This window comes from Epinephelus fuscoguttatus, linkage group LG13, assembly GCF_011397635.1.
Source record: "Epinephelus fuscoguttatus linkage group LG13, E.fuscoguttatus.final_Chr_v1".
Classification (NCBI taxonomy): Eukaryota; Metazoa; Chordata; class Actinopteri; order Perciformes; family Serranidae; genus Epinephelus; species Epinephelus fuscoguttatus.
In genome coordinates, this window is record NC_064764.1 from 12,137,029 (window position 1) to 12,161,939 (window position 24,911).

General features: G+C 40.6%; 1 protein-coding gene across 3 annotated transcripts in view; it reads right to left on the reverse strand.

Moving 5' to 3' along the window:
- Positions 1-5,842: 5,842 nt before the first annotated feature.
- Positions 5,843-24,911, reverse strand: part of LOC125899765 (neuropilin-2-like) — a 119,759-nt gene continuing 100,690 nt past the window's right edge. The window contains exons 16-18 of one of the 3 annotated variants that reach the window (XM_049594282.1): positions 23,593-23,625; positions 12,617-12,679; positions 5,843-10,091 (exon numbers count right to left, since the gene is read on the reverse strand). In XM_049594282.1, the coding sequence (XP_049450239.1) occupies positions 9,763-10,091; positions 12,617-12,679; positions 23,593-23,625 (425 nt within the window). In that variant the 3' untranslated portion in view covers positions 5,843-9,762. Of the gene's footprint in view, positions 10,092-12,616; positions 12,680-12,904; positions 18,800-23,592; positions 23,626-24,911 lie in introns of those variants that run through there. The other 2 variants (XM_049594284.1, XM_049594283.1) reach the window with 2 other exon arrangements.

The following is a 24,911-nucleotide window of genomic DNA, read 5'->3' on the forward strand; positions in this document are numbered from 1 at the left end:
TCAACTGTTGCTCTGAAAAACTAACAGTGTGGCTTTGCTCACACCAATGAGTGTCAGTGAGGCCAAATGTTGAAATATATCATGCAAATCTTGAGTTTTAACTCATTAGATTTTGCATATTGTTGTACTGTTGTTGGTGTGGTGACACCCGTTATGCAAATTTGTATTCGTAATTGACATTATATTAGAAGTAATGGCTCATAATAGAGTAGTTCATTGGTTAATGTTATTGCCTGACAGCGAGAAGGGCCCTGTATCCATTGACTTTCTGGGGCCTCTGAGCTCTAGCTGCCTCTCTCCCATTTGCATTTTTGACCCTAGGCAGGTATGGATTCATAATAGAGCACAAACACACATATAAGTCCCTTTCACAGCTGCAGCTTTGTGCAGCACTGAATTTGTTCACCTAGCTGTCAGTGCTGCTGCTGAGTATAACTGCGTTCTAATAAGTACCAGGCTGACCACATTTATAAAGGACTGCCTGTTGGTTTATGTGAGAGCTGTGTGCATCTGGTTGTGTGCATTATAAAAGACAGAGAGGCAGGAATGGAAAAGGTATAAGTGAAGGGGGGGGGGGGGGGGGCTGAGAGAGGAGGAGTATTACAACAGCTGAGTAATGTTTGCAGGGCATTCACCCTTATAAGTTATAAATTGCACCTTATCAAAGCTAAACATGGCCATTATAATTATGCTTTATACTGTAATTAAAAAAATGTTATTTCTAAAAATATCTTGTCTAAATTGCTAATTCATCTACAATTAATTGGTTCAAAATAATTACAGGGTTCCTGCAGATTTTCTAAGGTCGCATATTGTGAAAAGTCTGATTTCCATGTCTTTTTTAATATAAAGCAGGTAAATGTGCTATATACATAATGTGAAAATATCAAATCCATCAGTCTAAAGAGACGTCTGTGTTCAGAAACTACGCCTTTAAAAGAGTCATCAGGATTTATGTCGAACTCTGATGTCACAACTATACTTCAACATAAACATATTTAATGGGTCCATTGCTATTTCCTGTTGGAGTATTTTGCGGTGTATGTGAATTACATCAGCTGACAGAAAGTAAACATGGACCCAAGCTGTTGCCCAGCAATGCTATTTAAGTGAAAAGGTATATAAAGGTACAGTCTGCCAAAACAGTGCTGTTATAGTCATCCTGCGGCTGCAATGATGGAGCAGAGACACGGAGAGTGCAGAATGTGAAAAACCCGGAAACACTGACCAATCAGAGAGGGACCGACTGAGATTTTGCATGAGGGGGGCTTTTAAAGAGGAGTGACTCAGACAGGTGAATACAGGTACATTCATGCAGACAGTATAATTAAAATAAAGTGTTTTTTGAACATTAAAACATGTAACTGTGTTCTAGTAGAAATCCAAAATACAAGTATGAACCTGAAAATGAGCATAATAAGGCACTAAATTCATTTTTCTGTAACAAAAAAAAGGCCCTAATTTGTATTTAAATGTCTGAAATTGATCTTTCACAGGTCTTTAAAAAGTAATTTACAGCATGTGTCTCGATTATAGTAGAAGCAACAACACCCATGTTTTATATCAGCCAGGATGCTCAGAGCAGAGGATCCACTGTCTGCCAGCTAGCTGTCATTGCACCCAGGACGACATGGGCAAGTGCAAATTCAACAGCTATTCAAACAAGAGATTGCGGCATTGCTAAACTGGTATAAGGCAGTGCATACCAGGCTTGGTATATTTAATGCAAAAAGTTTTTAAACCCAGCATGATGGGAATCTGCCACATGTTGAGTGTCTCTTAGGCCTATATGAGTCTCACAGTCGGTGTGTGAGAGTTGGCAGCCCTGCAGTTAAAACGGGGACATTTCCTGGGACAGCTCCTGCCGGGGACAGGCCACCAAAAACAGGTACTGTCCATGGAAAAGAGGGCGTCTGTTCTTTCTATAACATACTGTAAAGTATTTTGCACTAGAGATATCAGTTTTGGTAAATTCTGCTATCAATAGCCTGACACCTATTAACCACCAACTAACCTGTTCATTGAAAAAAAAAATAAATAAAATGAAGTGAAATACAAGAGGGCCAGCACAGTGGTGTGGTGGTAAGCACTGTCGCCTCACAGCAAGAGGGTTTCTGGGTTGACCCCAGGAGGGAGCCCTTCCGTGTGGAGTTTGCATATTCTCCCTGTGTCAGCGTGGGTTTTCTCCAGGTACTCCGGCTTCCTCCCACAGTCCAAAGGCATACAGGTTAATTGGTGACTCTAAATTGTCCGTAGGTGTGAATGTGAGCGTGAATGGTTGTCTGTCTCTATGTGTCAGCCCTGCAATAGTCTGGCGACCTGTCCAGGGTGTACCCTGCCTCTTGCCCGATGTCAGCTGGGATAGGCTCCAGCCCCCACACGACATTCAAGAGGATAAGCGGTTACGAAGATGGATGAAATACAAGAGGCCCTTCCTTTTATTCTGGTACTCCATTGACTAAGTGAGCTTTAGCATGCTTTAGTTAACCAGTGGAGACCAGAGGGTGGGCAGTAGGTACAATGTTGTGGCATGTTAACGCAGCTAGCCATCTGTCTGTCTCCCACCAGATCATCGTGATGTGCAGTAAACTGAGCAGAGCAGAAAAATTAACCTGTGTAACCTGTCGAAAATTTAATTGGTGGTTAACTGATTAACAGTTAGCATCAATACCATGACAAACTATGAATTATATATATGACAGCAAACACAAGTTTAACACTAAAGTTTTTTAAACAACACAATTTTATTGGAGACCTACTTAATTCCCCAGGGGACTAAGTGCACTGAAAACGTATCAACATGACTGCAATACTCTCATTATGTCTCAGAAATGAAGCAAATCAATGTTTCTCAAAATGTTGAACTGGTCTTTTAGTTAGCAGCTGAAAAGAAAAATCAACCCAAAAAACAAGTGAGACTTTAACTTATTTATGTATTAAATCATAACTAAGGTTTATCTGTGTAACAAATTGTACATTTGTAATATTTTAGAATGCTTTATTTTCTCTTTTTCTTAACATAAACATGATACAAAAAAGTGTGTGTGTGTGTGTGTGTGTGTGTGTGTGTGTGTGTGTGTGTGTGTGCGCGTGTGATCAGTGATTCGTGCTGCGAAGCAGAGAGTTAATATCTGTGTTAGTAGGTTACACTCTCAGCAAAGGCCGACCACAAGAGACCTGTCTGAAGTGTGTGTTTGCATCTACAGATGAACATTCTTGCTGGCGCGTGCGACTGTGTGTGAGCTTGTGTTGAACTGCAATCAGGATTTGGAAAGATGAGATCTGGAGCACGTCATTATGAGAATGCAAATCATGGATCGGCCTCTACCCTGAAATTCTTGGGTACTGAAACATGTTCTGATCCCCTAGGGGAGGGGACACTGTTAGGCAGAGAAAACTTCCGAATTTATACACTGAGGGAATTAATCTTTGTCTATCTATCTGTCGAGGCACTGGTTTGAGCTTTAGGTTGGCTAATGTGAGGATCGTTTTCACCTTTAAACCACATTGCTGATGCTTCTGTTCTTGTGTGCATCCACATCTGTGTGCACAACTGTGTGTTTTATGTCAGGAGAGGCGTGAGAACGGGGTCGGTCTCCTGAGGAGAACAGTAATGGTGAGATGAAGAAGCAATGTATAAATGAGGGCAGAAGCGATGAGAAAAACAAGAAGAAAGAGGTGAAGAAACGCTGATGCAGAGAAATCAGTGATAAGGGCTCTGTAAGCTAATTAGAGGGCTACAACAGGAGTAGCATTATACTGTATACAGTTACAGCCAATTAGGGAGAATTGTAAAGTGGGCCAGATGGTCAGGGATGTGGGACAGTCTGCAGTGAAGTTATTTGGACCTTAGAAAGAAAGAAAAACAGAAAGAAAAAAAACATGTCTTTAGATTTGAATTCTACCACGTTCCTGGCTACTTCTTCAATGTGTTGATTCCATAGCGTACACACAAACACAAATACTCATAATGTCACGCAATCTGTGTCATGAGCAACTGTGCGCCAGTTATCCCAGAATGTCATCATTTTTGTTCCATCATTACTCTCACTTTTGTACTTTTAAAATAAACGAGTTGAGTGGGCGACAAATTTCCTATTGTGATCTTGCAGCTAATCTGCACCAGGCCGGGTGCTTTGGTTTGTGTGTTTTCATGGGTACGTGTTAATTAGGAGCAAGCTTTCACAGCTCGATTAAATGAAGAGAGTCTTTGATCCTTCATGCTTTGGCCTTTCGTGGGTACAAACACTAGAACACCCGAGACAGAGAGAAAGGCAGAGAGGGAGAGACACAAAGAGAGATGGCGTGAATGTGAGAGAGAAGGTGAGAGCTACAAGGAAGGGCAGTAGGAAAGATAGCAGGAATGAAGGACAGGCCAAGGCAAGTTAAATGAGAGCAAGGGTCACCAGTCAGCACAGTTTTAAGGTGGACATCCAAGATTAGTGTCACCAGTTCAATATCAGACCAAATGTTCCTGAGTCATGGTGTAATATATTGGCCAGAACAGTGTTTTTGCAGAACATCATGATGTCAAAGTCAGGATGACCTTTGACCTTTTTGATATAAAATATCATTTCCATCATTTTATCCTACTAGACATTTGTGTCAAAGATACATTTTTTGAATTATGGCCAAAAACATGTTTTGTGAGCTCACAGTGACCTCTGACTACCAACTTCTGATCAGTTTATCGTTGAATCCAAGTTGGCTTTTGTGCTGAATTTGAAGAAAATTTCTTCTTCTTGAAATATTGCAATCACAAGAATGGGATAGATGCAAGAACGAAGAGATGGAAAGACTTATGGACGAATGGACAACCCAAAAACATAATGACTCCAGCTACGGCTGTTGCCAGCACATGGGCATTAAAAAAGATGTGAAAAATGTTGTTTAAAATGCAACACTCAACTTTATATATAATGAATTGACGGCACAATGAACTGTCAATGTTACAGGAAGATCTTGTTTCTTGTAAACTATTGTGATCAGTGTCTTCTGTCAGTACGAAACAAAACAACTGTTGTATGTGTGAGGGTGTAAAATCTAAGTATAGACCTGTTTTAATACCCGTCTCACTCCGAAGTTGTTGAAATGGACAGTGACTTGCGGCATCATACAATAACGAAAAAGTCATCCTTTAACGTCTGCATGATACATGGTTGGTTGTCGTTATAGTTTCACAGCGTTTGGCATCGTCAGGGAAACGCGGTGGGACAAGAAGGAAAGTTAAGGCACCAAAAGTCCTAGTAGGGCGGGTGGGAGGGGTGAAGTATGGTTTCAACAAACACCAACTTTCATCCTGTGAGATTATAAAGCCAAACCCTGTTCTGTTTTTCCTAAACCTAACCTTGTGTCTTTGTTGCTTAAATCCAACCACATGTGTTAGCTGTTGAAGGAAAAAACGTCAACGCCAACATAGTACATTAGTAGGATTTATTTTGAAAGAGACAGTATGTAAACGGTAAATTTCCTGTGAAAACAGAAGTGTACCTTGAAAGACGACAATGCATGTAACAGGCAGAACTTGACATGGTGTCCCAGAACGTCAACAACCAACGCACCCAGGGTACCTTTCACGTTGTGTCTGGACGTGGAAAGACACATTTTGACCGAATGTCAAAATGTGATCTGTTGGTTTTAACCCTTTTTGTGACCCTTTTTATGAAATTTAGTTTAAAACCCCCTAAATTAAGTTCCTCAAATGCTTTGGAGGACTGTGATGTGCTGAGGGCCTGTTTGGAGGTTAGTTAGTCGTACTTATTTATCACCAACACTTGAGGCAGTTATGCAAATAAACACACACTTAAAACACACACAAGCAATACAAACACCCAGAACCAAATCACTTGTTATTTAGCCTTTATTAAATAATAATAATAACATTAAAAAAGAAATTTTTCTGTACAAAGTCTACAAACAACAGTTTGAGTTATCTGGCCAGTGCCGTAGGTGTGTGTATGTCATAATGTAGAGTGCATCTGTCTGTGTGTGTACGTCAGCGTGTGCGTGTGTATCCATCGAGACAGAAGAGGTAATACTATCTGGACTTCCAGAAGGAAAGAGTTAAAGTCGAGCAGAAGAGAGAGACAGATGACAGGTGACAGGTGAGTCGTGTGTGTTTCTGTACGGGTGTGTGTTCACGTGTAGCCACTGGCACACAAAGTCTCACAATGTACTCGCTGCTTAATGTGTGTTTGCACGCGAGAGAAAGGAAAGGAGTGAGCGTAAGATAGCAGAAGAGAGAGGAAGAGAGAGATAGAGAGTATAATGAGAGAGCTCCAAGGCACTTGGAAAACAGTCCAATGAAAATGCAGTTAGATGGACAGAAACCTCCATCTCTCTCTCCATTGTTCCCTCTCTTCATCTCTCCTATGATCTTTCAACACCTTTTAATAACCCCCCTATTTTCTTTGTTTATATCCTCTCAACTGTCCTGGTTATATCCATGCATGCCCCCAAACAGGGAGAGATGAGAGAGAAAGGCAAAAAGAGAGACCGGGGGCAATAACAAGTGTAACACATTTAACTCTTTTCCTCCCCTTTCCTTCCTCTCTTTTGCTCTTTCACTTTGCCCCCCAGAGGGGAGCAACTTCACAGGATCAGAAAACACAAAAATGACTTTCTGGTCTTGACCTTCATCTGCTGTGGCTGAGCAGGGTAAGAAAGCAAAACACTATGAAGACAGGGAGAGGACAGCGTCTGGTCCTCCAGTTACATTTTTAAAGATTTCTGTCTGGATCATTGACTTTCCCTTTTGTTGTGTCTTTGTGTGTCGTCCACTCTGTGTCATGATTGTGTGTGTCTCTCTCACCCTCCACCTGTCCTGCAGACAGTCTCACTTTATCCTTGTTTATCTTATTGGCTGTCTGTCCTCTCCATCTGTCAGCCGAACATCTCACAGGATATGTTTCCATGCAGAGAATCACCTGCCCACCAGCCCTACGCCAACTGTTTTGATGAATATGAATTTTTCATAGACTCAAATTGACTATGTTGACAAGTTAATCAAATGTTACCGACCAAAGCTTGAACAGTCTGCAAGCCAAAAAAAATGACATCCATAATTGCAGACAGTTTCCTGCAAATGCAAGGTCTGCTGCCATGTGTTGTTATTAAAAATGTAGCCATAATGCAACAAGCTCACATTATTCAACTTAATTTGCAGCTAGTTTACAATAGTCCTCTGCTGTGTGATAACTAACAACATCAATGCTACTAAGGTAGCGTAGCATTCATAAAGCACAGGCAATAGTAAGGGCATGGAGGTAAGGATGGACGTACAAAGTGCTTGAGTATTACACCAAATTTAAGATTGTACTTCAAGTCAGTGTTGACTTTTCTATGTATTACTACAACTTTTCCGAAAACTGAAAAAAATTATTTGGTTGTTTACAAATAAATAGAAAAACTCAAATAATGCTTTAGTTGTCAGATGTGAAGAAAAAACATGTAAATGTTGGAGATATGTTAAACATAGGCATTTTGTTGATACGTTAATTAGAAAAAAGCATTCTGGTAACCTGTGGAGTTTTCTTGTAAACATACAAAGTTATATATATATACACATTGTATGTATTTTTGAGGCCTAATAAATTTGTTTTTGTCCTTTTGCAAAGTGATTATTTTCTCCCAAATAATTTAAAATCCTTGCTAGCTTGCAACCAGTCAGTGGAAATGTGAAACCATGTTGCTGCATGCTTATGTGCATGCATGAGATATAAACATTGCTCCACAGTGCCACTGGTGGTCAAAAACTCCACAGGGTACCTTTAAGTTTGCCCAAAATGCATCTCACTGAAGCCAATAATGGCATACGGATGTAACTGTGGGGAGAAACAGCTGCATGATGCCAGCCAAACACGTTCACAAGCAACCTGAATATTGTTGTAGGTCCAGGCTCACCAGGTTTTTGATAATCTGAGTATAAAAATACTTTGATTGATAATGAGAATTCTCCTGCATGTAAACATAACCTTTCTCTCTCTCTTTATTCCTGTCTGTCTATCTTTCTCTGTGGGTATATGTGAGTGCGTGTATGTGTGTGTCCTCCTGTTCATCAGTCTCTCCAGCAGCACTGGCACTCCTCGATGGCTGTCCTCCGATACAGCGTATACTGTAGTTAGCTTAAGGCTCGATTGTGTGTCCAAGAAAGTCGACGGTACGATTTCCACCTCTCCTCCTTTAGTCATTCTTTCTCCTTTGTTTTTTTTTTATTTTCATCTTTTTTGAGTGTCCTTCATTCGGGGGGGGGGGTGACGCTAAGAGCGGTGGATAAAAGGCAGGATGATTTATCACTCTCAGTCCGTTCTCCACCCGGCCTCTTTTAACACTTGCTCAGACCCCCCTGTGCACATACACAGCTCTTTGGCAATCCATAGGTTGCAATAAAACAATCACTGACATTTTGTCCACACAGTGTCTGTCCATCATTTGGGCATCATACAGTCTGAAAAGCAAAAAAATATAGATATATACCAAAGACAAACCCTAGAATACTGAATCTAAAGCACGACTCCATAACAGCATGTTAGATTTAGATAAACCTCTGATTTTCTGTCTTCCATCTTCCTTTACCTTTCCTCTACTCTTTGTAAAGACTGATAAATCTGTAATGGGAAATGTGTGAAAATAGAAAAAGACTGAAGTAACAGTTAAGACCATGGAGTCCAACACAATGCTAAAGAAAGTCTAAAAATGGCGTAAGAGCTCTACAGGGCGGCTACGAACTGAAGCTGGCTTTTCTTTACCTTTTTTTTCCAAACAGACACAAGTCTAAAACATAACAAAAACAGTCACCATTACTCTTCTATGCCACTGGTTTCACAAAGCGCAGACCGAGGGCAGACAAAGGAGCGAGCGAGCGCCATACGGCAGGCTAATGGACGTTTGAAAACTCCCAGAACTCATATCTAAAAACTTTCAGAAACAAACAAAAAGAAAATTTCCTTTTTCATCCTCTTTTCCTTCTTCGCCTTTAGAAATCTAGATTAATTTGAGTAGTGTGGTTTGATATCTTTTAAACTTCTTTAGGGGGATAGGCATTCGCTTGATATGTGTTGATTTCAGTCTAAAGTACCCACATTAATGGTCCACTGGCGCTGAATTCTTCACCAACAGTCAGAAGCTGGAGCTTTTTGATTTCTGCATGCCGTCTCTTTTGGCCACATTCAAGCCGATGAGGACAAATAGACTTTGCCCTTCTGCAAAGTACCAGTCATGGGTACATGTTAATGAAATTCTCGTCTTCATTAAGAATCCCATTACTGACATTTTAACCAAACACACCAGACTGCGCTGTCATTTGTGGTCCAAATGTCCAGATTGTCATGGGTGCTGTAAGTCCATTTCCTTCCTAGCTTCATTCCAGTGGCTGGTGGGTTATATTCTATGGTAGATCTGTCATTCATATTCATTTATTCATTCCTTCATTCATTCACAGGCTTTTAGAATCGAGCAGGCTCTCTCCTGCAGGCGGAGGAGATGTGGTACTGTGGGTAGGGGAGACTGGGTCAGGTGTTCCCCCAGTTTAGGCCTCATAGCATGTAGGGGAGATCAAGGTCACAAGTTCCCACTGGTTGGGAGACTCTGGGCTGAATGTTTCCCCTTTAGACATCAGAGCAGGATATTAGGTAGGGGACACTGGGGATTGAAATAACAGATAGTGCTTCCTTTTCGTGTTTTCTTTGTCCAAACCGAGAACAAAATTACTTCTGCAGGGGACGTGCCTTTCCCCATCTTTCTCCAGAGTTCTCCTCCTCTTCTTCATGCCTCTGAGCAGCACCTCTGCTGGTTTATCTTTACTTTATGCTTAATCCCATCATACAGCTCAAAGTTGTAATTCTCCAGTGTTGTGGAGGAGCGCGAGGAAAGCCCGCTGTAGGAGCATGTGCAGTAGAGGAGCAGTCCGGCGCAAACCGCGCCCAGCAGCACGCCTAGGGAGCTCATCACGATGATGGTGAGGAGAATGGGGTCCAGCGTGTACAGCCAGGCGTTGTCCTTGTCCTTCTCTGATACCAGGGTGACAGAGGAGGGGTCCACGTCAGAGGAGGAGGGGGTGGAGAAGGAGGACGGCCACCCTGGGAAGACATAGTCTGGAGAGAAAACAGGAAACTTTAGAAAAGACTATAAATATAATGAAAACATGTTTTTAAAAAAGTTAAAAAAAAAAGTACAATACCAGTGCTTCTGCATGTGTCAGCCTATTTACTACAAACTCACCTATACTTAATACACAAACTACACTGATGTAATTGAGGTTTGTGGATGTATTTTTCCTATTATTTCAGGCAACCACTGTATGAGAATCAAATGGCAGGCTTTTGAAAGTAGCTGGAGACATGAAATCCATCACAGTAGACATCTGCATAAGTCTTGCCAGTTGGATTTCTTTTGTTTGACACTACAGTTACGGTACAGATTGATTTGAAAAGTTCACTGACAGTTACAACCATAATGTAACAAAAAAACAGACTTGATGTTCATCTCGATGGACTACACAACTGCAACAAGAACGCTAAAACTATACCGCATGTACTAAAAAATGATAAAAAAAAACAAACATATAAATGACTTGAAACTCAAGAGCTGAAACGGTGGAATAATCCTTTATGTTGTGTTAGCATCTGGCACAAATAAACCAATTCACGAGAGTGAATTATATGTAAAGTCAACGTAAAGACGCGATTAGATGCAAATTCCCACCAGGCGGCACAATGGACCCAATGAACATTGTGACACAAATGATGCAAATTAAATGGCACAAAGGAAGCCATATGGGCGATTTACACATATTCATGTAAATAGTAAATAGTTGAAAAACTTGAACTTCAGTGTGCAATTTGCACTGTGACAGCCAATCAGCATTGAGATCCTCTGGGGACGTATGACACAGAGGACATACTGGCAGATCAATATCATGTACGTATGACTCAAGTTATTCTTACGTATGATGCGAGTCAACACAAAATATTCTAGTGTTCAAACTTGTGTGTTTGGTTGAGTGAAAAGTGAAACTATGTAACACAGTGCTGCTGTAGCCCATCAGTGCCAATTACAAGATAGTAATAAATGTCAAGATCTGTAATCATAGTGCAAACTGAGAAGTGTCATCAAGTCAAAACTGAGTAAGCAATGTCATTTACAAAAGAGTATCCATCTAAAGTTAACTAACATCAGCCACAATAAGCTACTGTTCATAACCTCCCATTCTGGATGTTATCGATCAATTGAATGGCCGTTATCAGTGGTTATCAGTGTAAGATATGGGTTAGAAGGGTCCTGCTACATCGACTAGTACGTTGCATCGTGTACAAATTTATGTGTAAGAAAAAAGGAAACCCAACTGAAAATATGTTACTCCTTTGACAGTTTGGTTAGGTTTCACTTTCACTTTCATTAGGTTTAGGCACCAATACTATGTGGTTAGCTTTAGAAAAAACATGTCATGGTTTAACTTAAAATAAGTAGTATTCTGAACCTACCACTTGGTGTAGCAGGACCAGGAGCAATATTTATGAGGCTGATAACCACTAATAACGCTCATTTAATTACATGATAACATTCACACAGGGTGTCATCCCAGACCAAGTAAAGCTTTAACAGCAAAACCCTAGAGTGGATTGAAATGAGCAAATTTTACTGCTTGGTGATTACATATTTTAATGTGTGAAGGAGGAAATGTGGCATCTCTCCTTTAATGAGTTACACAGTCTCACTTTAAAGAAATTAACATAACTGTAACAGAGGCAAATGTCCCACCTCATAGCTGATTCATTCAAGGACAGCTAATTCTGTTAACCCAGTTGTTACTGACTTCATAAGTTTGGAAACATAATGAAATTAATTACTGTAAAGGTGCTCTTCGGTGTGTGTTGTGTGTGCCGAAGTGTGCACATCTAGTTGGCGTAAGCAATCATGCTAATCCACTTAATGAATGTATACACATGAACAAGCCAATCCGCAATTAAGTACTGCATTTAGAGTGATTTATGGCAGAACACAGTGATACACACAGAGAGAGGGAGACACACACAGAGGAAAGCAGTAAACAGACTTGTTTAGCGAGGTAAAGGCTGAGTACTCCTCTTGTATCTGTCACGGGGCTGGAAGAAACACGGGATAATAACACACACACACACACATTTCACACACACACAGGAAGTAAACCGTGATTGTTACAGACAGATGTTTTCTAGGTGCCCAGGAGGAAGCTGTCTGTCTCACTTTGTCTGCCGCGGAACATGAAAGAGGAGGAGAGGAAACACACGCTAGCGTGCCCACATGCGCACACGCAGACACACACAGACTTTTGGATGCTCTCTCACACTCTTCCCCTCTCTATACCCTCTCACGCACACACACCTCGGAGATTGTCTGTCACTGTTGCCACAGGCTTTTTTCTTGTGGAATCATAAGTAAAACGAAGAGCCACAGGCATGCCTCTGCTTAAAGAGCTATTTCACTTTTCTTCGGGTGAGACTTGTAAAACAGCCAGTATAGCCTCAGGCGGAGAGGAGAGGAGAGGAGAGGAGAGGAGAGGAGAAGAGAGGAGAGGAGAGGAGAGGAGGAGGAGAGGAGAGGAGAGGAGAGGAGAGGAGAGCATGACTCCAAGCCTCACCTCCGTTGATGGGGGGCTTGTGGTTGAAAACAGGATCTTTTCCGAAATCCATAGGTCTGGGATCTGTTAAAAAAGAACGACAGAATAACAGTATTAATCTCAACCATCCAGTCAAGCCAGAACTATTCAGAAGTCCACAACATGTTGTGATAACATCACTTCATTTCTTCTGTTGTCAGCACACAAGCTACGTTTGTAGATAGAAATCGAACTCCACAAACAGCTCAGAGAGTGAGTGATCTTATTTAAACTTCCTAAAGATATCACACAAGAGATCTCCTATAAACCCCCTTTATTTAGAGAGCAAGAGAGAGAAGGGGAGACTGAACCGTTAAAAGAAAGACACACAAAACCGTTTCATACAAAAATATCACTTTTATTACCTTCACATTCCCCACAATACATTTTCTTTTTATTCCAAGACCATGAAATTCAACAAGCTAAAATACCACATTATATTTCTGAGGCAGGCCGAAGTGCAAGGCTTTGAAGGGTTTGGAAGCTCAATTCTGCTTCAATTCAGTTTTATTCAAGGAAATTGATATTACAATCCCCAGGAAGAAAAAATGGAGCAATATCTGGGCAGCTGATAATCATTTATTGCTGGGGCAGAGGAACCAAAAACTTATTATGAAGTGAAACCTGTAATAGATATTCAAAAGACAAGAGGTGAAAAACTAATTTAGTAGATATGAAAAAAAGATATGGGGCCTCATTTCCTCAGTTAGATAAGGTCATTTTTTCCTGTGAGACAATTTTAACGTGGCATCCAGACTATACCTTCTATAAACAGCCTTTAACAACTTCTAATACTCTTCAGTCTGTAAATAATAGTAAGAGATGAATGATTTTAAATGAGACTTGCTATCTGTGAAATGAAGATATTTGCTCATGTATTAAATATGAGGTAATTTCCTTGAAATTAAAGATGCAACTCAATCACATCTTTAATTGTTTAAAATTGACCCAAAATTGACTTCCAAACCCATTTAGAGAATAAACAAAAGAAAGTGACTCAATTTAATTTCAATTCAAATATTACAGCAACCAAGAAATCCTATGCTAAATGGAGTGTGTTCATTCTCCGATATGTTGGAGAATTTAATTATTTAATTATTTGATTGCCTGTATGTGTGTGCCTTTTGGCTTCGTATGTTTCTCTGTAGTTCAATATTTAATTTGCTTGAAGTGCAAGACAGTGAAATCCAGCACAAGTCAAACAAGACAGTCATAAAGTTGAGGTCTTTCCTTCACAGAGGCTGAGAAAGTGCACAGGAGTAAATATAACAGTGATGTGGCTGCAGCCAGGGATGAAGCAGTTTATCAAGTCAAGGCTGAATTTATTCAGCTTGAGTCTAAACTAGTCACAGTTTGAGTTAAAACTAGTTCAAAATGATCAGTCTTTGCTGCTTCCAACAAGTTAACATCAAGAAAAGTCTTTCTGATCAACAAGAATAAAAAAACCCCTCAATTACAGATCAAGAATTGAAAGAATAATCACAATGCTGTTAATTCATTTGATAAAAATGACATCATCAAGGTGGATTTTCCAAAAACTCAACATGTGGTTTCACTTTACCCCCCAAAATATGATGTCATATCACTGAAATTGAGGTCGAAAAGTGAGTGAGCGAAAAAATATCTGACCAACCAGACAGATATCTCAAAGCATGCAAGCTCAGAAAACTCCAGAGTGGTCTGCAGATTAAAAACATGACTTTAAGTAATGTTGGCAGAACCATCCTACTAAATAAAATAATACTGTCATGGTATTCAATGGATAAAGAAATGCAGTTACTATGCCGAGTAGGCAGTTAGCCCTGAAACTATGGATACCTGCTAAGCTAAATATGGCTGATCCCAGGAGACAAGCTGTAAATTATAATGTTCTGGAGGTCTCACTGAAATGTACTCTCCATGTAAGACTATTCTTAGTACATGCACATAAAAGCATTCGATCAGTCTTCTCTCTTGTCTTCTGATAGTGTAAATGTACAGTCTCTCCTTTCTCACAGTCAACTGAAATCACCACAGGAATAAAAACATTAAATCACTTACGCAGAGATAGCAAAAGAAGCAAGATAAAAAAACAGAGAGGGATGCTTGGACACTCTTTGGACGACTGTTGAACACTTTCTAATGATCCTGGCTTAAAGCCCTCAGGCTAGGATCCTGAGAAGAATCATCACACGGATCTGAAAGGAGATTAAAACTCCCTGTAGCCCCATTTTATCTCCACTCTCCAATTAGCAAAGAGAAGAATAAAAAAAAGGGGGCCTTTTTTTTTAACTTAGGAAAAGACATGGATGGCTCTTTGGCACTATACACTGTTCCAGTGGGGGCCTGCGGACCTGTTAGAGTGCTTTCACTCGTAATATTTCTCCAGGAAACAGAGGAGGAGGAGGAGGAGGAGGCAGAAAGGAAAAAAAAAAAGAAATGGCCTGAGGGCTAGAAATGCTTACCGCAGGGTTTTATGAATGCAATCAGCTCCATTAACTAATTAGAAATATTAAAGGGCTTCAAAGTAGTCTGTGATGGAGAAGGGAGAGGGGAGTGAGGGAACGTTGATTTAAAAGCGCCGCATGAAAAGACGCCAGCACATTTTCCAAATCTTGCAAAAAGTTTGACAGAGAGAGGGAGAATGGAGGCGAAAAGTGCACGGGTAGCACAACATAAATACAGTCATATATCATTCCTCTGTTTGAATTTCGGACCCACATTGATTGGGTTACAGCACAGGGCTGCTAGAGTGAGTCATATAATGTGTAAATCATACACAAGTCGATTGAAATGGAAGGCAGAGGGGATGGATATGCAAGCATAAAATAAGGGAAATACTTGTTGACTAAAGCACAAAACCACATTTTATGAGACACAATCTGATGGAATAAGTCAATATGGAGAGCCGCAGAGGGGATACGCTGTCTGAACATGCATGCAACAATGCATTTAAATGACTGTATTTGTTGGGATTCTTTGCTAACGCAGGTTTGTGTTTGTTCGATTGTGTGCGGCGGCGTGCGCACAGCAAGCATAATGTGCGTCTCCATCACACTGTCTATTCTGCCAAAAGACTTCTTTCATCTGCTTTTGTGTTTGAAACAACCTGCCCTCCTCCTTCAATTCTCTCCCTCCTTCAATCCAAACCCCAACCTGCCTCCCCGTTAGTCTTCTTCTCAGAGTAAAAGAAAAATCTATCTTTAGAAAGTATAGAGAGAGCAGGTTTTTTTTTTTTTTTTTTTTTTACTTCTTTCATCTTCCTCCATCTCTGGGCGCATTCTTTGGAGGGAGAGGGGGCTCACTTAATGGGCCCTTCTCCTCAGAGATTTTGCTCTCCTCCATTTCTGCCTCTCATTTTCCCTCCTGTGTTTTTTACTGGGAGGATTTGCGATGAAGGTAAGGAGTAGAATAGGAACAAGCGGGTTTTGATAAAAAGGCTGGGGGATTTGAGCATGAACAAAATGATGGGGGGGGGGGTTTAGCACACACAACATAAGATGGCGAGCTGCTGAGAATTCCAGAAAATAAGTACCACAGTGGTGTGCCCAATTTCACAGATGTGGATCTGACTAGAAGTTGATACTGGGCTTCTCAAACCAAAACCAAGCAAATTAATACATATTTAAAGATCATCTGAATAATGTTCACATAACATACTGAATGCTTTCGTTTCATGTCCCTATATGATTTCAACTTGAAGCTAAATGCCTCAAATGAAGGACAAACATTTGTGTTGCCAAATGGCTTCAACTTGAAGATCTGACATCAAATGAAAGTCAAGAAAAGTCGTTAAGATCATCTCAGTGAATACAATCAACATAAAACAAGTCAGTGAGTATAAAAAATAAACATTGTACAACTATTATACATCAGAAGTACATGTAGGCGTACTAAAACATGATTACAAAGGAAGAAATTGTATTTAATTCACAACCAATACATTAATCAACTTATTTTTTTATATTAAGATTCACAGTAAATGTCATACATTGTCATAAATCATCAAAATCTTCAATAAATCGTGACCAAAAAGCAGAAAAGTGCTAAACATTGCAAAAGTAACGTGTAACCCAACTTTAAAAATGCATCATGGCGCACACATTTTTATGCAAACTCAACTGTGTCGACATAAGGAAATATGAAAAAAAAAATAATGCTAACACACGTAAAGTCAGACAGATTTTTAAGAAAACATCAAGAAATCTGTGTGTGGGCTGTGACAGTAGTGCAGCACTGGAATCTGATTTGACAGATCATGGTAAATGAAATAAGCAAAGGAACTGAGGAGTGATCCTGGATCAGTGGTTTATCTAAAAAGGCTTCATAAGTAAGAAGCTCTTTCTCACAGCATATGTTTGGTCTCACCTGTTGAATAGAAACAAAACTGCCAAGTGGATCACTGGGCTAATAAGCAAAACACTCTGATTTCCTCATATTACTCATTTCTTTTCTTATTGGATGGCACACAAATAAAACGGATGTAAAGAGTTCAACTTGCACAGACTTCGAAGAAAAGTATCTTGAGATAGTCAATACATATGATTTTGGATTTCATTCACCCAGTCTAATGTGTGCAGGACATACAACCATGTTTACTTTGAACATTAACAGACACAGGCATTGGATTATCTATGAGATCAAGGCAAAACTGTATACAGTCCATTCGTACTCTGATTTGACACTGAGGCACTACCTCGTTCCGGAGGTGAAGAGGTAATAGTTTTAAAGCACATTTTAAGAAAGGCATATCACGATGTAATGAAAAATGCACTCAAGGTAACACGCGATACTCAATCATCAGCCGCTGCAAACTTTTGAAGTGTCCGTGCATATGTGTTTGGGACCTTTGAGCCTTTGTGTGTTTTGATGCTGAGAGAGCGTTCTAGGTCTGCAGGATGCGGTGTAAGCTGTCTCATCCTATCTCTCCCCCTCTGTGTAAACCAGACAGAGAACAGCACAACACTGATTCCTCGTTCACAGACCAAAGGAGCCACCCACGGTGGATGTGTAGCCGTCTATCTGTCACGGCTGGACGGACAGCACTAATTCTCCCCATACCTCTTCCTTCTCTGTTCTTAATCTGTCTCTGTCACTCTCGGTCTCTCAAAGGCTAGTCGACAAATAAACAGCAGCTTCATTCAGACCCAGAGAAATAACCTCCTTTCTTTATACAGCACACATTCTGACTTCAATCTCCCTGTACCTGTGTGTAAATCCCTTCTCTGTCCGACAGGATATTTGGAGGCAGGCAGTGTCCAAGCTGCAGATCAGAGCGAGGCAGACAGACATATCCTACTCTGACATTTGTAGAAGAGGAAAATGTGCTGTTACAACACTGACAGTGTACGCTGCATGTACATGTGTTTCATCAACAGTCTGTCACTCTGTCATTTTCTTGTTATTCTGATCACAATCCATTACATTTTCAGGTTGGGGTGCAGCTGTAGAAGCCAGTATGCTCTTAGGTACATAAAAAAAAATGGCACTCAGGCCCTCATCAGCCATCAGACAGATAGAACAGCTGAAGTTCTTTCAGCTACTCTCCCCAGTGATGGTTAAGTTTAACGTCAGGAGTTGGTTCTGCCAGTGCCAGCCCACAAGGTAGTTTAGCAAAGGTGCATGCTGATCCGTTAATTAGATCAGTGATCAGCAACAGGAACTGCAGTGTCTCTTCCATGTAGATTCTCGTCAGTGAAGAGTGGCGATTATGCTGAATATCAGGGAGTTTTCACACCCTTTGATTGCTTTAATTTAACAAAGCATTCTAGTAATATTATATCATTCATGTGTAGTCCAGTTGTTTTCAACACTGGGAATCACAGCTGTCCTCTTTCTCCAGTCTGATAGTGAGCATGGGGTCAGAACTCAGCCCAGTACCTGGGTACAGGTAGTTTTGGTTGGGGCTCTGGATCAGATTATAGCTCAGGTTTTGGTTCTGGTAGCAGTTTTGGTGATCTTGCTGAATTGGATACTGGTTGTTGTGGTACATCACTGAATGATGATGACTGCTGCTGGTCTTCTTGGGCGCCCAGTGGTACCGATGGCAGCACAGTGTCACCACCACGGTTACAGCGACCAGCAGCAAGAGGGCAACGCCTCCTGCCAACACATAGTACCAGTAGGCAGGGACAGGCTTCATCGCCACTGTGTCTACAGTGGGCTCCATTCCAGACATGGCATCCCCTGGAGGGCAGGAGGACACATTACTGCTTGGCACTATGGACGATGAAGGCAGGCATGCAGGCCGCATTGAAGCTGTTGAATGTCTAATTGACCATTCACTAAACCCCTCCCCCAAACAGTGATTGTCAAATCACAGCTTAGTGACAGGTGTGGCAGGTCTGTCAAGCTTGGATTTCTACACATGCTGAATTGTGTGCGTGGGGCTGTAGTAGGCTAACAGCAAAACTCAGCATTTAAACAAAGCATTTATCGGCTCTATCGTAGGATGCAATTGTTAGCATGTCCGGCTAACTAGCTTACTAACACAGTAGCAACAAGCATTGCTTTCAAGGCCAAGAACCTCGTCATTAACTAGCTACCTTAAACTAAAATGCTAGCTTAGTTTGGGGGGTTTCAAACTGTTTGAAAATACAAACAAGTACAGGAACTTAGCAGCCAGAGACGACTATATTAGAATGTGCAACCTTACTTTTATCCTTAGGCTATCATACGAGGACTTTTTGCTTTGGATGCTAAAAAAACATGCTATTTTAATTTTTTTTTTTTTTTTTAGCAAAATATTATGTAGGCCTATGTAGCCATCAAGGGCATGTCTAAGAACCAGTCAGAGTCCCTAGTGTTCTCATGTTGAAATAAGTCAGCTGAGGACGGTGTTTTCAATCAGCTCATGAAGCTAACATTAGCTTAATTAGCTATCTAGCAACTGCTGATAAAACCTAACCATTTCTGCCAGCAAAAGTGATGAAAGCCCACTGGAAATGAGAGACCTGCTTTTGTCTTCAGCTATCTAAAATAAAGAATCTACTGTTTCTGCCCTTCTTATCAGTGTAAATTGCATAGGACTATATGCCATGCGAGAATGGAAAGCTTGACAGGCTTAGTAATAGTAACTAAGGGCAAGGTGGGACTTAGGGAATGGTCAATTTTTGCAGCAATGAGCTGCAATTATTTTGTCTCACTGGTATTTAACTGAACATGAAAGGTATGCTCTACAGCAGGCAAAAAACAAACTGTCCACTGCCAAATTAAGCTCTCTTTACAATGTTTTCACATCCAATGGCAAACTCTAAGTCAGTCATCATTCTTCAAAAAATGCCGATGCATATATGTTTCCATTGTGCTGCGTTCACTCTTAGTAGTTTTGGTTGATGCAAATGTCACAAGCATTAGCTGAACATTGACACGCAGAGGCTCATGCCATGCGTTCCGACTCGATCAGAGAATGCAAAGCCTTGATTATGCAGTGACTGGCTGATTTGAACAAAGGGTGGGGAGTGTTAAGTGGTTGTATTTGGTAGGACGCAGCTGCTTTTATCAGGGCAAGATCACATTGAAGGGAGTCGAGTGGAGGGAGAAAGAGGTGGAGAGGGAAAGGGGGAAATCAGAGAGAAATTACAGGGGTAGAGAAAGGATAAGAGAGAGAGAGGCATTATTGGAGGAAAGAATGGAGTGAAAAAGAGAGGGGTTGTAGAAAGTGAGGGGAGAGGCTGGGAGGGAGGGGCAGCGAAGGGAGCGAGCTAATCCTGCCATGATATCTTTAATCCTGCATTAGAGGGTTTGTCTGAAACTTCAATACTCTGTCAACTCACTGTGAAAGAAACCCGCTGAGAGAGAGGTGGTGGAAGAAAGAGAGACAGAGAAAGAGAATGAAAGAAAGAAAGAAAGAAAGAAAGAACGTGAAAGAGAAAAGAAAGGATGAAAAAAAAGAGGAAATAGAGCCAGGGCAAGAAAGAACTAGATGGAGACGAAAGAGAAGAGAGAAATAATGAAAGGACAGAGGAAGGAGAGGTGCAGAGAAAAACAGAACCTTAAGGAAACCAGCGAGCTTAATTTTGTCTTTTTTTTTTTTTTTCTCTAAAGTTCAGACGTACTCTTTAAGGGTTTAAAATTGGCTTTGATTGTAAAGCTGCGCTTTAAGTAGCCTGCACAGAGAGCCTTCCCACCAGTGGATTAAGACACAGATGATTTGTAGGGCTGCAAAAATTGACCGTTACTTTGCTTTTTTTTTTTTTTTTTTGCTTTTTTCATCAAAGGGGAACAAAGGGGAAAGATTCTCAAGAGCACCACTTATAAAGTGAGCTGAAAAGTGTGGCTTTCAAGGAACCTTGGTTACTAGAGATTCTGAATCTATCTTTCAAGGTCTTACACTTGACACATTAACAATACAGCCTTATTTGAATGAAAGTGGAATTTATTAAGTCTCTCTACAGTCAAACTGAAGCCAGCTTCTTTTCTGTGTGTGTGTGTGTGTGTGTGTGTGTGTGTGTAGCATGATCGGTCATTACGCCACCAACCCTCTCTTTCCAGAAGCCAAATGCCTCCTTGGTTGCCATGGATACAAAAACCCAACAGTGTGCACACTGGCTCATGTCACACCACAATGAAGCTGCCATTATACTGTGAACTGAGGATCATGTTATCAGGCTATAATTACACTTTACTTTTTAATTTTACCTCCAGTTCAATCAACGTTTTTCCCTTAATGTGATTTTGGGTCAACAGATTATTTATTTATTCATTTATTTATTCTATAGAAGAAGATTGTAACAATACAATCAGAATCTATCAATTGTCCTGGTCCCTGATCCCCCAAGGACATCTCTCTTCACACTGTATTCCTCTCACACATCCTCGCTAAGGATGATCTCAATCTGACTTTTTGATTCAAATTAATTCAACTGAAATTCTTTTCCGATTCAAACTGTCTTTATCACTCAAAATTCAGTTTCAACCTCCCTTTCACCTGCAGGATGTTGGCAGACACCACTGACACCTGCTGCCTTAAAGTCTTTAGTCTTGAATAGAGTTAAGTACATCCACTCACCCAAAGAGAAACACTTAAGTTTTTAGCTCACTTTTCAACAGGCGTCCCAAAGGAGAAATCAAATTCTTCTCAACTGACCTCAGTCTCATGAAAACACACGTATGCTAGAACTGACACTGTTTTGAGTCATATGATACCTGCCCAGGATCTAATAGTCAAAGAAACCCATAAGCATTAGGTCAAATACTTAGCGTATGAGTCAGGTGACTAGAGTATTCTCAGTTCGGCTAATGGCTTTTACTATTTTTGGGAATGGTATTTTTGTTTTTGTTGAACAAAACCAAGTGCTGCTCGAGTTTCTGACAGCATTTAAGGAATGTTTTTGATCTATTCACACAGTAGGAACACGGGTACACACACACACACACACACACACACACACACACACACCCGAACTGACTAATTTAAGCACAGGGCAATGGTAATATGGACACAAACCAACTGAATGGTCGGCAGTTATTTTTGTGCTTTGGCCCATAGCTAAAAAAACACAAGTCGTTGCATCTACAGTGGTAAAACTTAATTAAAGAAATACATGTGGTCTCTACCATTCATAATCGAAGTGTACACTAATCACCAAATGCAAAAACATCGACAAAGCATAAAGGTCTTGCTAATGAGTGGTAAAGGTCCAGCTTTAAGTTCAGTGTCACTGAGGCTCTTTAAAAAATACCACTGCTCATACTTTATGGGTCTCTAAACAAAGGCAGTGTAGCTTTTTAGGTCCCAACCCAGACTTTGAAAACAAGCGATCCAGTAGCATAATCTGCCTAAGCCTTCTTTATCTGCTCTCAGACTGGCCTATTTAAGGATGAAGGAGAGGAAAGGAAAAAAAGGAAGTGAACCGCTCTGCATTTCATTCAGGTGGGATCAACAGCTTGCTAGGCAGAGTTATAAAGTGATCAGAGGAGAGGAGAAAAAATGGAAGAAAAACTGAAAACAAAGGCCAGGAAAGGAATAAAAAGGGAATAGCTGAGATGAAAGTAGAGAAGCAAAGAGGAGGGAGGAGCAAAATATAAAAAAGGGCAGAAGAGGGGAATACGAAGTTAAGAGATGGAAGGTAAGAGGCTCCTTTTATGGCACTGAATGAAGAAGCAAATCAGGAAGGAGGAATAAATGAGGAGCAAGTGTGCTGTTTTGTGCATTTAGGAAGTGGTTACAGGTGGACTGAGTTAAGGACAGGAGAAGCATGTTCTGCTTAGTTCTTTTAGTTTCACTGGTAACCACAGAAAAAGACCAGATGGAGACGGTTTCAATTTGTCTGAGCGGTTCACCCATGACCTCATGATTTAAACCTGTCTGAGTCACATTTTAAGTCGCTTACCACACAAGCAATAGAAAATGAACACTTTCTGTAATTCGCTGTGGGTCTGTGCACGCTTGCTGTGTTGCCTACATGTATACCAGTGACAGATCACACACAACATGGTGCATACCATTCAAGGCTTGAAAACATATCAGTCTGTGGGATGTGCAAACACACCCTGATGGTACTCAGTCTGCCAGTGTTGCTGCTGAAGTAAATAATCATATGTAACTATTTGTTTATGGAGTGGCAAATAGTCATTTTCTCACCGAGGAACATACCAAACTACATAACCAAGAGTGTCAGCCCAGCATGCAGGGAGTCATGCTGGAACAATGCAGTGGATCCATTCCATCAAGTTGCAACGTTGCCACCATCATTTACTTTCATGTGTCCAAAATCAATTGATTAAGTATATATCCTGACAAACTCTTACACATTTAAGGAACTTTTAATGTAAGAAACAAAAGGCTCAAAGGTATATTTTTTCTTATACAACATAACTTTGGTTTATATACTTAGCTGTATGCAACATACAGTATGTTATGCACTAACAAGGTTACTCAGGGCCAGTGCAGTGCTGCAAGCTGAGCTTAGCAACGAGCAGAAAGCACAGACAGTTGGCACAGGAAGTATTAAAATGGAACAGGAAGTAGGACTTACTGGTTATGCCTGGAGTTAAGGCAGGGAAAGGCTCTGGAAAAGAGAGGAAAATAGAAATGTTACTGATGATGTTTAGTAGCTGATCTTAGTGATAAAGCAATAAAGGGATAAGGACCACTCTGAACCACTGTGATGTAAGTCTCATTTGATGATTAAGGTTCAGATGACTCATACTCGCAGTGAGTTCACAGATTTGTTCCTCTCTGTACTGGAGCTGCTATTGTTCTAGTCAAAACCTTTAATACAGTTACGGACATGAAAATGAGTGCAATAGGTACTCTTTAACTTTTCAACTGCTGGCTTTAAGGTAGATTTTTTTTATCCTTAATGTTGTGGTTACTGCAAAAAACTGTAAGACTGCAATTTTGCAAAGGCGCTTGTTACTCCTTTTTTGAGGAAATCAGTAAAGATTTGTCGAGGATCTGAGATGATATAGGAGTCTAAAGGCCCATAAATCTTCTTGGATGGCAGTCATTTCTACAAAATGTAGAGAAAATAAAGAGAGGAAGACAAAAGAATGGGCTGATAGGGTTAGAAGACGGGAAGTGTGTCCACCCTGAATGTCTCTGTCTCTCTGTGTGTCTGTTATTTCTGACTTGCTCTCACTTTCTACTTCTTGCTTTCTCATTCTGCGTCTCGTCTTCCTGTGGTTTCTCTCTTACTCTCTTTTCTGAGGTGACACACAAGGTGTTAATGGCAGCAGGCATGTCGGGTAGAGAAAGAGAAAGAAAGGGTGGATGGAAGATGGAGGTTAAAAGAGTGTGGCAAGGGTGAAAAGAAGGGAAACAGACGAATGGGAAGGAAGGGTGGAGGTAAGTTAAAGGGTCATGGGAACTGGGAGTGAAATTTACTGCTGTTTATTATTTGCCGGAGGATACGACATCTATTATGAAAGTGAGAGGGAGAGAGAAGATGAAAAAAGGGGAGGAACACAGAGGGAAGAACAGGAGAAAATGGCAGCACAAGTAAGAAGTTGCAGCAGTGCGTTGAGAGAAGATGGACAAAAAAAATAGATCAGGCACATGGGAGTGGCTGATGGAATAATGAAAAAACTTGAAAAGAGAATAGTGGAAACAAATTGGCGGGAAAAGTGAAGGGGGTCAGAGGAAAAATGTTGTCCCTAATAAAAGCCCTCTCCCACTCTTTAAATAAGAGTCCTATACTGATCAGTGTAATTTCTAAACAGGATTATTAAAGGGATACTGTAGCAAGTTAGTACTGAACTTCCTTAAAGTCAGGAGACTTGTAAAAATTAAAATCAAAGCAGCACAGGTCCACATATTCTGACTTTTAGTGTCTAGACTGAGTCAGCTAGAAAA